This window comes from Bradysia coprophila, unplaced genomic scaffold, assembly GCF_014529535.1.
Source record: "Bradysia coprophila strain Holo2 unplaced genomic scaffold, BU_Bcop_v1 contig_297, whole genome shotgun sequence".
NCBI classification, from domain to species: Eukaryota; Metazoa; Arthropoda; class Insecta; order Diptera; family Sciaridae; genus Bradysia; species Bradysia coprophila.
The window spans coordinates 5,583,955-5,597,961 of NW_023503555.1; the positions used below are offsets into that span (position 1 = coordinate 5,583,955).

The 14,007-nt window shown below is 35.8% G+C and overlaps 2 protein-coding genes across 3 annotated transcripts in view; both read left to right on the top strand.

Annotated features, from left to right (window-relative positions):
- Positions 1 to 8,966, top strand: part of LOC119078441 (inositol-pentakisphosphate 2-kinase) — a 63,485-nt gene extending 54,519 nt beyond the window's left edge. For both annotated transcript variants that reach the window (XM_037185963.1, XM_037185964.1), the window contains 8 exons: positions 5,060 to 5,236; positions 6,164 to 6,264; positions 6,333 to 6,476; positions 6,545 to 6,768; positions 6,832 to 6,913; positions 7,975 to 8,076; positions 8,160 to 8,392; positions 8,607 to 8,966. In XM_037185963.1, coding sequence (XP_037041858.1) covers positions 5,060 to 5,236; positions 6,164 to 6,264; positions 6,333 to 6,476; positions 6,545 to 6,768; positions 6,832 to 6,913; positions 7,975 to 8,076; positions 8,160 to 8,392; positions 8,607 to 8,799 — 1,256 coding nt within the window. In that variant the 3' untranslated portion in view covers positions 8,800 to 8,966. The remainder of the gene's footprint in view (positions 1 to 5,059; positions 5,237 to 6,163; positions 6,265 to 6,332; positions 6,477 to 6,544; positions 6,769 to 6,831; positions 6,914 to 7,974; positions 8,077 to 8,159; positions 8,393 to 8,606) is intronic.
- A 4,181-nt stretch (positions 8,967 to 13,147) lies between these two features.
- Positions 13,148 to 14,007, top strand: LOC119078444 (calcium and integrin-binding family member 2). The gene is made up of 3 exons (XM_037185967.1): positions 13,148 to 13,355; positions 13,424 to 13,689; positions 13,759 to 14,007. The coding sequence occupies exons 1-3, from the start codon at positions 13,270 to 13,272 to the stop codon at positions 13,974 to 13,976; spliced, it is 570 nt and encodes a 189-aa protein (XP_037041862.1). The 5' UTR covers positions 13,148 to 13,269; the 3' UTR covers positions 13,977 to 14,007.

Below are 14,007 nucleotides of genomic sequence, written 5' to 3' on the forward strand. Positions count from 1 at the left end.
CTCTGTTCCAATCGAAAAGTGATGTATGGAAGGTGCCCCTTATTTTTGATAATGTAAAAGTCGTCCATACATCATTTTGTCCAAAAACTTCAAATTTGGCAGATATAATTTTGGGTCATTTTGACTCTATTTAATCATCAGCAGTGACCGAATCTGTTACTTCATTCGTTTAAATCAGCAGTACTTTCAAAATCTTTTACTTCAATTGTTTTAACATCCGTTTTCCTATAAAGACAACATTATAACTCAGAGCTTATTGATTACTTTTGTTGTAGCTGTCGATAACAGATAATTATTTGCTTTTGCATGTCCTTCGTTATTAACGTTGATAATCTTTAATCACTTTCCTAAAAAATTACAGTTGTTTTTTGAACTCACAATCCTCCAGTCTCACCACATCCACCCAATCCCGTTTTTTTCCCTATAGCAACATGTCATTTAGACCAGTGTTTCGCGCTCAGAGCATGATCCCTACCCAATACACTATGCCCACAATGTAAATTGTTACCTAGTGAATTAAAGCCAGTCAAAACGCTAACTGTAGGTTTGAGTAGAGGGACTCCAAGGTAACTTTAGTCAGTAGTCAGTAAAACCGCACCAGATACTTCACCACCCCATTTAAAACCCTTTTTTTGTAAAATTTCACCACCCCTCCGAAACATTTTCGATATGAATGTGTCAATCTGCTTTTCAATACTCAAACTGGAGAAACGTTCATCTAATTGGTTTCTGCCATTCTAAACAAATTTTGATTAAACAAATTTCTTGAGCAACCCCTGGAGTCCATCTACTCAAACCTGCAGTCAATTTTTGGGTACATTACGGTAAAACATTTTTTGTTTTTTGAGGAGACGTACATGTGTGGTATGAAATTCTTCAACATAGCTTGTGGCAAGCAACAGGCTACAATATTCAATATTCAGCCTCTATAATGTTAAAAAAAAAAACGACAAACTCCATGAATCATACGGATGTTCTATTTGCGTGAACGTTTAAACTTCTACACAGTAAAGGAAATTGTATGGTCGCACGTGTTTTCCGTTAAATTTTATTTGTTTTCGAACTTTGTGTACTGTATTTATACACATGACGAGACGTACCCTTAAGCGTAAAAATATTTCCTTGGAAATTGTATCATTAAATACATCGACTACATGCTAGAGTACATGAAAACACAGCCAGTTATGGTATACGTATAGTTTGTACTATATAGATACAACATGCATCGACTACCTTCCAGTCATAAATTATGTTTGCTTTGACATCCTTCATTAGGGAGAATCAAAGCCAACGGTGTAGAGTGTGGTGATAAGTTGTTCGCTGTTGTGAAGCTTTATTTGGAAATGTGAGCGATCAGCGCAATTTCAATCGGTTGAAAATATTTTAAATGAAGTAATAGATTCAATGTTCGATAATAATTTTAACTGGTGATATGCTCGCCCATCTGAGAACGACTAAGAACCTAAAACTGCGACGGAATTTAATGTTAAAATATTTTTTTCGTTGTTTATTTAAAGTTATTACATCAAGCGGTAGGTATGTTTAAAGTAAACACATTTTTAATCTGACAGTATACGTGCATTTATACACTCCACCAAAATTGTTGTATATACATGATGGTTGCCTATACAAGCTGGTAATCGTTGTTTAGCTTAGGAAATAATTTATGTAAAAGATTCTCGGAACGAAGTAAATATTTTGAGCGAAAAGTTCTTGGTAACATTTTAGTGTTAATAGCATTTTTGCGGAAACGTACATAGGTACCTGTCTTATGAAAGAAACTTTTTTTGTTTATCGGATGTGCACAATTATTTTGTTATAATTCATTGTGCAGCTTAATGTATGCGCTGTGTGCGAAACGTTCTATTGCAAAGTTGAAGGCTGAGCTGCTTCGAAGGAAATAGAAAAACAATATTGAAGCGCACGTAATAGATGTTGTAATTGCAAAGCAAAACCTTACCGACTGCAACTTATCGAATATGAAGTTAATTGGTCTTCATATCGAACACGTTTTTATGTACTTAGTAATTCTATAGAATTAAATATTCTCGTCAGATGGACTGGCCATACTGGGAAATCTAGCGATTCCTGAAGCTCTGCAAATCTATCTATTTTTCCTGATGAGTTTTTTGGCAGCCAGTCCTGCACTGCAGATGGGTTGTGACTTGTAAATGTTTGAAAATAACCAGTATCCCGAATTCCGATGTAAAAGGCTTAACTATGTCATCTGTTATCGGCATTGATGACAAAACTAGGCGATAAGCTCTGTTCGATGTATGCTTATGTAGAAACGTTTATGTTAAAACAAATGAAGTAAAAGATTTTAAATTAATCTGTTGAGAATATTTAGCCAAAAGAAGATTACTTATTAACAGATTAATTGTAATGGTTTCCATCCCTCTGTGAAACGATAAAAAAAAAATAAGAACGTTACTTCGACAGGTCTTTGAGTTTTTAAAGGTTTTGATAAACATACTAGACATACTAAGTATTACAGTTCGTACAAAGACAGTCTGTACAAGGACAAATACAGCACGATTTAACGAAACAGCTTTACGTTACAATTCACGCCTCAAGTGTACCTAAAATTTGAATTTCAAGTGAACGATTCGATGAGAAAGTGAACCGAAAAATACATTTCAACGCTTCCTTGTATGAAAATGACGCTGCGTTAGAAAGTATTACGCACTTTCCATTTTGAATTTCCGCCGCACTTACGGCGTCAATTCGTAAAAGGTGAAATTTGATATCAAAATTCTAAAAAAATATGTACACTCGCGGAATTTTCAAAGGCGCGTGCTGCGCAAAATCGTGTTCCATAGCGACTGCTAACCTCTGGAAGGTCAAATAGTCTTTTTCCTAATTTAACTTAAGTGCAAATAGTGTATTAGAACATTATAATTAATTTCAATTTAAGTATGGGAAAAAATTCAACTTATTAATGCACATTGCATATGACCGAAAAGTACGTATCCTTACGATTCTCTCTATTGACCATAATTGCTGATCCGAGAAGAGACTATTCGCACATTGTGCCTCTTCTTCACTATTCGCACTTTTTGAGGAAGTAGCCTTTTGTCAAGGTCGAACAAAATAGCCTAATGTCAAAATGTTGGCTCAAAACCGTTTAAAAAAATTGTTACAAAATTTTTCGAGATAACATCCACTGGGAAGCTGCTTTCACTTACTTCACTCACCCAACCTGATCAACCCAAAGCTATTCTTTTCGTGACGTAATATGCAGTAACTTTTCAATGTAGTAATTTCGGCATCGTTAGAGATTTAGTGGGAACATTTTTTGGTCATATCTCCCCGTGACTTTACGCCTATAATGACCTCATATTGGTGTCAAACTACGCGTCTTTTCACAAATTAGCTAAAAAAATGCACACACTTTAATGGTGGTATCTCCCTGAGAATTTGGGCCACTGACCTAACACTACGCGTCTGGCCAACAGCTTTCAGGGAAAAAAAGTTTACCGAAATCTGTTAACATTTGGTGAAAATATTTCGAAAAGTCACAAATTAGCTGGAATATCCGCTTCAATTTGTAGAAGGATGATTTCAGTTGATCAAACTGACACCTTCCTAATACAATTTGTAGAAGGATGAATTCAGTTGGAACAAACCAAACAACATCCCTACGCAGTATGTAGATGGAGAAGGACGAATTCGGTAGGACCAAACAAAACTCTTTCATTGCAAAGTTTGTAGAAGGATGAATTCAGTAGGAACAAGCCAAAATCCTTCCTTAACAGTTTGTACAAGGCTGAATTCAGTTATAACAAACCAAACTACACCCTTACTCAGCATGTGGATGGAGAAGGACGAATTCGGTAAGACCAAACAAAACTCTTTTATTGCAAAGTTTGTAGAAGGATGAATTTAGTTGTATTAAAGAAAACTCCTCCCTCACACAATCTGTAGAAGGATGAATTAGGAACAAAACAAACTACTCAACCAGATTCATAAAAGGTTAATATAAGCTGACTATTTGATCTAATTAATATTCTGATATAAAGACTGAATGAATACATTAATAATATTTGGTTTCGAAAGCTACCATTACGTAATTTTTCTGACAAGATCATTTTCTGGTCATTTATATCATCATCTCTCCATATATTTTCAGTTTCTGAGCGAATTCTGTCCTAAAAATAATATCTGGATTCATGTTTTTTACCTTACAGTGTGCGAATAGCGAAGAAGAGGCTATGTAAGCTCTTGTAACCTCTTTACAATAAGATTAAATGAAGAAGTGGATGTCGCCTTCATGAAAATATCGCCTTGAGACCCAGTTATCAAATTAAAATTGGATCAAAAAAGATGAACAATCGATGAATTTAAGTGCAAATAGTCTTCTTTTACACTATATTTGCACTTAAGTGTAATTAGTGCATTAGAATACTATTTGCACTTAAGTGCAAATAGTGTATTAAAACACTAATTACACTTAAGTGCAAATAGTGTATTAAAACACTAATTACACTTAAGTGCAAATAGTGTAAAAAAAGACTATTTGCACTTAAGTGCAAATAGTCACTTCGATTTTGAAAACCGACACATTTTCTGTTTCGTGGTTTACTAGTTTTTTGTTAATTTTGCATGTATTTTTATATCAGAAATGATTTTATAAGAAATCAGAAATTGAAGTAAAACAGAAAATGTGTCGGTTTTCAAAATTCCGTTTGTGTATTTTGTGGCATTCGTTTGCGAATTGCATCTCTATATAAATGCTTCCATTATTCCCCAATGTTCCGTCTTCGGCAGTGTTTTCAATATAACATTGGTTTCAAACCGTTGTAATTTATGAGCGACTGATATGAACGTGGGCTCCCTGCCTACAGATTCTTTAATGAGACTAGATTTATGGATTATGAAAAGAGGTCAAAAAAAAAATTGTACGAAAAGAAAATCAGCTTACGTTTCGTATACAATTATCTCTTCAAGTAGAAAAATCTCAAAGCTCTGGGGGTGGTTCATTTTATCGCAACAGTTGCATAATGACAACTCATCAAACCTACAGCATGTAATTTTGTGAATCATTTTTTTTTCCCAGAATGCAATGATGGTGGCAGGGATGATACCGAACTGGAAAAACTGCAACAAACTCTTGCCTATGTACAATCATTTACGCTTCTGTTGACGGACGAATTCACAGTCATACCGCAAATAGCTGAAGTTATTATAAACGACTATAATGCATTTAATAGGTGGCTGCTTCCGTATCGTCCAGGTAAAATATATGAAATAGTCGGTTACATTGGATGCTGCGAAAGTGATTCATAACGTGATGTAACAACTTTGTGACAAAGGCAAACTTAGAAGTGTGTTTTTGAGCAACAAGATTCGGTAACTGTCTTTTCGACATGTGTAGAGTTTGCATATCCGAGCCGAAGGTATACAATTACACTTGTGGAAAAACAGTTATCGAATCAAGTTGCTCAAAACTCACTTGTGAGTTTGCTTTTGTCACAAAATTGTGACTGAAGTATTGAAGTAAGTAGGAGCATCGAATGTATTCTGGTTTACGTTTCACATGCGAAAGTTGATTTCCACATAGGAAAATGGAAAAATGAACCGAAAATAGTACACATAATGGATCATTCTAGTAGGGGACAAATTGCTATGTAATGGTCCACTTTCGCATGGGGTAGATAGTAATAGTATGTTACGTCACTATTTGTAAATATTTGTTAGGCAAGTGTGAGGTTTGCGGAACGAGCCGAAGGCGAGTGGAGTAATCACACGTGCCTAAACAAGCATTTACAAGCAGTGACGTAACACATTGTACATGTTTGTGGAAGGTAAGTGCATTTTCCCTGTCACAAGCAGTGATGTAAAGTGCACTTTACCATGCATAAGCATGTAAAAGAATTTTTTTCCATGCAAAATTTCATATGCGGAAAAGTTTTTTGTTTTTCGTTCTTGTCTTTGTATTTTAAAAACATTTTATGAAAAAGCGAGTCTTTGTCATCCGATATTTCTCTTCTCGAGAAAAACAATTTTAGTTCATTTTTCTGCTCTGCTTTGTTTAAAACATTATATTTTACACGGGATGTTCTTATGTACAATGTACACCACAAATACCCACAAATTTATTGTGCGATAAATTCGCAATTTTTGTTTACTTAAATACAAAAATATTCTGTCCCCCATACAGAAGAGCGAACGGTGAAAGAAGTACGATGTCGATACGGTTTGCTATATCCTGACGTGGCTTTCATGCCAGACCGATTATCGTTAAACAAAAGCAGCGAACTGGTAGGGTTTCAACAAAGGTATAAATATGCATTCCGATGCGGTTACAGTTATTTCCAAATCCATTGCAGTGGAACGGTGACCAAGATACATACTGCATTGAAATAAAACCGAAACAAGGATGGACACTGGGTAAATGCAACCCGAATCCATTTCCCGGCATTGATCTCAATGGAATTGATAAATGCCGCTATTGTGCTATGCAGTATTGGAAGGTTTTGAATAATTTTCAAACCTATTGCAGACATTGGAAATTTAATCATTTTCCTCCTTTCCGTTGTAGCTCGGCGAAGGGAAGATTCAGAGAGTAAGTCACTACTGTCCGATAGATCTCTTCAGTGGATATAGCAACAGAATGCGTCGAGCGATATCAGGTCTGATAGAAGAACCACAAAATAATTTCCGTTTATGCAAAAATGGTCAACTGGTCTTCGACGATAAGACTGAACCTTCAGCAATTCATTCGATTGTTGGCGATATTTTCAAACAGCGGCCTTCTGTTACATTGTAAGAGTCTTCAAATTTTGAGATCGATTTCGGAATTTTATTTGTAACAATTTTCGCTTACAGAGATGACTTTGTTTACCTGATTCTGTTGATGTTGATAAAAGACTTCAATCAAATCGTAAAAGATGGTGGTGACATTTCGAAGGTAAGAGACGATCTACGATATTCGGACATTTAGTTCCAATGGACGAGAAACCATCGTTTTTAACGCAGATGTTCAGGGTTTCAAGTGTCAAATGTTTCTCACACTTCGATAGCTTTCCTGATATGTTCTTTCGTACACTGATCGGGTAGGAAAAGACTTGAAGAAGAAAGTAGGGGAAGAAAATTTCTCTCCGTCTCTTCCAGTGGGAAAAAGCGTCAGACATGACAAAAAATAGTTGGAATCTTAGAGATCTTTAGTAGGAACTGCATTCCTGATGTCATGCGCGCACTAATGCCGAGAAACGATTTTCTCCAGCTACTCCAGTCCAAAATTCTGGCACTATCGAGATAAGGTTTGTTCCTAAAATTTCATGATCGTCTTCCCAGGGCGATAATTAAAGGGTTTTCAGGGATTTTGCAATTTTTTTAGTTATCTTCGGGAGTTTTGGGTTCTTCGAGTTGGTGATAGGTTGAATGAATGAATTTCCATGATCCATTATCTTCTTAGGGCCAGAACTCAAGGCCTTTCTGGACTTCTGAAGGTTTTGTTGGGTTATCGTCTGAACTTTTGAGATTATCGATGTAGTGGTTGGCTGGTTCCTAAAATTCCATGGTCCATTATCTTACCAGGATAAGAACTCAACGCTTTTTTGGGTTTCTGAAAGTTTTGTTGGTTTCCCATCTGGATTTTTGGGATTATCGAGGTGGTGGTAAACTGGTTCCTGATGTTCCTTGGTTAGATGAAATTAGTCAGAATATCGTTAATCAACCCAAAGACTTCAAAAAGACCTGAAAAAAAACCTTAAAGGGTGAAGGTGTCGCAAGTGCTTATGTCTTAATTTACAAAGTAATATTGCTGATGGTATCGGATTCTTCGTCTGAATAAGGAAAGATACCAGGAAGGACTTGAAATAGCATTCAACCTTAGTTCAATACAACTATTGTAAAGAGAGAACGAGAAATATCTACGTGTACGATGTAAACTTCGGTGGTCTTGATTGTATTCACACACTATCATCACGTCTCACTATAATTTTTTCCCTTGATAATTTTCTTTGTTAGACACACAACACCAACGATAGAAGCTGCTTCGAACCAACAAAAAACGCTCTGCCTGCAAACTCCATTCTGAAACAAATTTTGGATATTCAATTGTTATCGAAGGTATAGTGCAACATCCTACTCAACTCATACAACCGAATAATCTATAGAAACCGATTATTGAATTATGAAAATCCTCATTTCAGTCATATGTTTGGTCCATTGACGATTTCAAAGAAACCCATTCAAATGCACCATCACAATGTTCAAATAAAGATTTTACAAACCGGGTCGCCGATATAAGCAACAGTCGTTCGTCGGTACGAGAAAATTTCTTCGAAAATCTAAGCAAAACAGAGTGTTATACATTGGGTGCAACTGCATTAGACTGTTCGATAATGTTGACCTTTCAATGGATATATGATACCGACACCGACAGGTATATATATAATACGCTCAACAGAACGAGGCATGTTGTTGCCTGTTGATATGTTTGTATGACTCATGAGATTATGGATTGAAAAAGATTTTTTTATTATTTGAAAACAAGCAGCGGCAGATGCTGCTGTTCTTATGCTGTTCTTTGTTCGGATTTTACTTGAATGACTTGTGAATGATTTGGAATTTTTTTTCTCTCTCTTCTGAATTTCCAGCATCACAGACAATGTGCGAAAGCACATCATCAGCCATGGTCGTGATAAGTTTTTAGTAAATGCTACGGTTGTCGATGTTGACCCTAAAACGCCCGATCACTTTGTGAAGTACATAAAACAAACGAATGCATCGCATAGGGCTTATAGAGGAACGTTAAACAACGAATTAGAAAGTATACAGACGGAAAATTAAATTTCGTTTGAAAGTTTGCATTTGATTATACACTTCCTAATAACGTTCGATTGTTTGTTCGTTTGTTTGCAATCGAATCGTTGGAATTTAAATGAATGAACCAATTTTTTTGTACAAAAGTTAATTAGATTGTTCGATTTGATGTAATAAAAAAAGTGTTCATCAGAGTGCAATGATGTTAGTTTTATTTCAGGGAGACAAGGGACATCAATAACACGGGATGAATGAAAAATGGTAAAAAATAGTTATTTATACAACCGAGCGATAAATGCTTTTTTAGGAACTAGATGTGTCGAGACCGCAGGTCGAGTGTGACAATACACATCGTAAAGCTAAAAAATCATTTATCACCGAGTTGTATACAACGTTTTTCGCAATAAAGGCAACGGAAGGTCCTACTTTTCGTCACTTGTTCGGCTCCTCGATAATTCGGAAACTTTGATTTAAAGCGGCCGAAATATGAATGATTTAAAAACTTTAAAGTCGCTACCTCAGACGACGAGAATTTTTTGTAGTGGAACTCCCGATTACAGCTCCATCCCGAGTACACAAGTTTTCATGCAGAGAGAACAAATTATCAGAAAAAATCTGTAATTTGGTCCAAAAGCATGAATTAGTCTTTTAAATGCTACATGCGTCATGCGTCGAAAACCGCACTTTTCATGTTTCACTACAGTCGACGCGCTCAGCATGCAGCAGGTAAAGTCCATTACATAACTCGGGATAAAAAGATGAAAAGTCTCGTTTTCGTGTGTTTATTGACCTCGGCTACGCCTCGGATCAACAAAATGCATCTAGATATACCTAGTCATGTAACATACTATCACGCGCTTTTGAGTTCCTTAGGATTAGGATCGAAAGTGGCATATTACATCACTAGGGAAACCATGAGAATTGGTTTAGGAGTTCACAGCATGAAAAATCCGTTACATGGATAAAAATAAAACGACACTTTTTTGTGTGACTCGGCTACGACTCGGATCCACAATTTACATACGAAATCTGGACTTTCAATTTACGACAATTTGTCATATAAAAATTATTTAAAGAAAATTAATTAGCGAACTTAAGCCGCAAACAAACAATGTACGATACTGTCTTGCTGGGATTTTTTTTTGTTTCGATGGGATAACGCCTTCGACTCGAAATACAAACGCCCCACACGTCTCAAAAAAAATATCCTAGCAAGTCTTAGCTAAAGGAAACACTCGTATGTTCTGAACAATCATATGAGGATTTTGGAAACTTGAAACTTGAAATTTTTTCCAGGAAATTAGTTCCTGGCTCTAATTATTGCGCCCTTAAATTCGATGTAAAAGCCAAGGTAGATATATGAGCGGAGGTAATGTCCATACCTTGTTCTTGGTTGTAATTAATAATAGACTGATTTGTTATTGGACCGCGAGGTCTGTTAATTGGTCTCAAAACGTGAAAAATAAAATATAACCGAATCAGATGTGCAGTGGCACGAAAGTTCGCTATAAACGCCGCGCCATCTCTACCTTTCTTTAAAATCACAAAATTGCTTAGAAACCTCAGCCATCTGTTTTGTGATAGGCACAACATTTTGTGAAACACAAGTAAATCAACCATTTAAAAAAAAGGTGTCATTAGCATCGAACTATTGTGCTAGGCCGCGCGTCTGTCCCAGTTAACAATTTGTCCCACGAAATGTACATAAATTGCCATCGGAAAATGGGCCCATCACACCGAATGTGCTTTGACTTTCGAACTTTTAATGGCAAATTTTTTTCACACTAGCGGGACGTTTTTCACATTTTTTCAGTGCAAATTCGTCACACTAAATGTACACCGAATGTACATTAAATGTTCAATTGATGTGGTCCAGTAATCTACACCTTAACGGGTCCTTAAACTGATCCACACTTATTGTAATTAAGAGTACAATAAGTGTACATTAAATGGACACTAAATGTTCATTTAATGGACCACGATAAATCAACTAAATTCTTTAAAAAAAAATTCTTCTAGTTTCTTTCTTATTTTTTGCCAACTTTTGTACATTTTTTGTGATGGAGTTTTCTTAGTTTTTCTGAGTTTCCACGATTTTAACCAAGTTTTTCGAAGTGCTTGTGTGTGTTGCTGAAATTAGAACCATTTTTTTTAAAGAAACATTTACCTTGACACGACCGGGATTTGAACCACGAACCTCTGGGTTATGAGCCAAATGCGTTACGAACTAGACCACTGAGCCTTGTATAAAAGATGGTCATAGTGTGAATATAAGTCTATATCTAGAGAAGCATCATTTGAACATTTTTTATGCACATTTTATGTACTTTTCGGCATATATTGTTACAACTCTAGAACAGGTCTTGTAAAAAGAAACCAGAAAGTTTCTGGCAGAAACCATTCAAATATTCTTCTATGAGGAAGGTACATAAATGTACAAATAATGCTCAGATTAAATGTAACTTATATTCTAATTAAAACGATTCTACATACAACTCTCCGTGATAGAATTGGTAACGCGCTTGGCTTAAGATGTACACATTCCACAGTACAATCAATGTGATCCGTAATTTGTACATAAGATGTACAAATACCGAAGTACATACTTGGCAATTGGTAATTTGTACATTAGATGTACAACCAAATCACATCAAACGTGTTGTACAAATTCTAAGATAAATTAAGTCCTCATTTAATGTCCAAAAAATAGAGCGCAAAGTTTTACGTACTTAAAATGTACTAGGGAGCACCACATTTAAAAAATGGACTTGTGTTAATTGGGAGTATGGCATTACATCCGCCCACATATTTACCTTGATAAAACCGATTTTTTAACAGAATTGTTACCTTTTAGTTACGTAGTCGTTGGGTTACTTCGTAAAATCAAATCAACCATTCAACGATTATAATCTATTACTTCTTTTGTTTAAAAAATCGCAATAATGTTTGATATAAAATCTTTTACTTCCTTTGTCTTTATATAATGTTTTGCTATATTATGGCAGCTTATTCCTCTTATGTTTGTCGTCATTGTCGATAACAGATCGGTATCGGTATTGATAATTGGGCACCTGTAAGTTAGTTTGTGGTCAAAAATTAGAGGATTTTTTTTTGATTAAATTACAGTCGACGTCAGTGAAATTTAGGAATGAGTTTGCTTCAGCTGTTTTTTCATACAAAAAACAGTTCATGCTGTTGAAATACTTGCACGCATCACGCGTGGTAATGTTAAACCCGCATAAAGATGTATCTGCGCTGACGTTTCCTGTGTTTGTTACAAGTGTATAAAACTCGATAAGGTAAAACGAACTGTAAAGTAAAATTGGTAATATTTGAAATAGGAGGAAAAATGGTTTCTTGAGGATTCGAAAAGTCATAAAAAGTAACTTATACAAATGTGACTCTACGAGGTACTCATCCGAATTATTAATACATTTTTGACGCAGAGTTGCCAGCGAGTGTATAGATAGGACGGTAAGAAGCATACCTTGCATACGTAAGCAACATTTGATGAAATTTTCAGGACACTGGTGAAAACGAACGGTCTCTAAATGCCCAAAGCCCAAATTCAAATACCAAATAGGAAATTAGTCATTGTTCAAGAGGAATATTTTTAATGTTAAATATTAAATCGAAAAATTCATCGCAAAATTTGGTTATTTGGTGAGGGTAGCTTAAGGCGAAAATTGTAAAAAGTTCTTTGAATAAAAAGAGTATATTAAATTCTGCCGATTTTACAAGCGGCCAACAAGTAAATATCGATATAATCTATTACTTATTTTGTTTAAACTATCACCTAGTGTTGAATGAAAAATCTTTTACTTCATTGATTTTAACAACTTTTAAGTTTTGATAGATAAGAGACTGTGATCAACGCTCCTAGATTTTTCCTGTCTTGTTATTGTCAATAACAGATCCGTTATTTCGGAAGTGTCCTTTGATGATTTGAACTGTGGTTACTACTGACCAGAAACAAATTTGAATCAGAAACAGCCATTAAATCTAAGTACCTCTTTGACAAAACGAAACGACGACCACAAAGTATCTCCCAAAGTTAGACGCATTTCTTCCGATGATTCCAACTATTTTCCCAATTATTGTGGCACAGTACAACTAAACTCATCGCATTAAAATGCTAAAACCTCCAAACGTTTAGCGTGCCAATATTATTTTTTCATTATTCAACAACAAAGGCAAAATGTACGGAATTTGATGGCACTCCTTTCATATTTGTGGCTATGGTAACTGCCGAGCCTGTAGCGTATTTAATGATGTATGAATATATAAGGATAATGAAAATGTTGGGAGGGATAAGAATATCGTAAAATATAATTTTTACACCACATCATACACACAGTTGGATTTGGAACGGCAATTGGTGGGCGATACACAAGTATAGTTTGCGACACAGTTTTCAAACCGAAGAAAAAAGAGAATTCAGTCGCCTCTTTCAATTCGCATCAGTTGGAGTTGTTGTTCGTACAACTTATTTACAAGATGGGAAACAAGATTGTTACATTTACTGAACAGCAGTTGGACAATTACCAGGACTGTACATTTTTCACAAGGAAGGAGATTTTACGGTTAGAAAACCATTTTTTGTTCGTTTGAAAGATGTGATCTGAAAGCCTGGAACGTGTTAATATCACAGTGTTCACAAGCATTACCGTGCAATGCGTCCTGATTTGGTCCCGAAACAAATGACCGATGGTGAGGCATCTACAGTTCGATTGCCGAGGCAAGACATTGAACAATTGGACGAACTTAAGGAGAATCCATTTAAGCAACGGATCTGTGAGGCATTTTCTCGCGACGGCCTTGGTAATTTAACATTTGAAGATTTTCTGGATTTACTATCAGTGTTCAGCGAACAGGCGCCGAGGGACATCAAAATATTCTACGCTTTTAAAATCTACGGTTTGTGATCTTCGGTTTAGTGTATGTGTTCGATGGGACGGTTGTGAAGGTATTTTCTTTTGGCTGTAGATTTCGATAAAGACGGATTCATAAATCAAGCGGATCTGAAATGCGTCATCAAAGCATTGACCAGAAATGAATTAACGCCAGAGGAGCATCAGCAAATTGCTGAAAAAGTTATCGAAGAAGCTGACGTGGATGGAGATGGTAAGTTGTCGTTTTTAGAATTCGAGCATGTTGTCTTACGGGCGCCAGACTTTTTATCCACCTTCCATATTCGCTTGTAGATGAATCAAAAGCAAAAATAAAATGACAAAG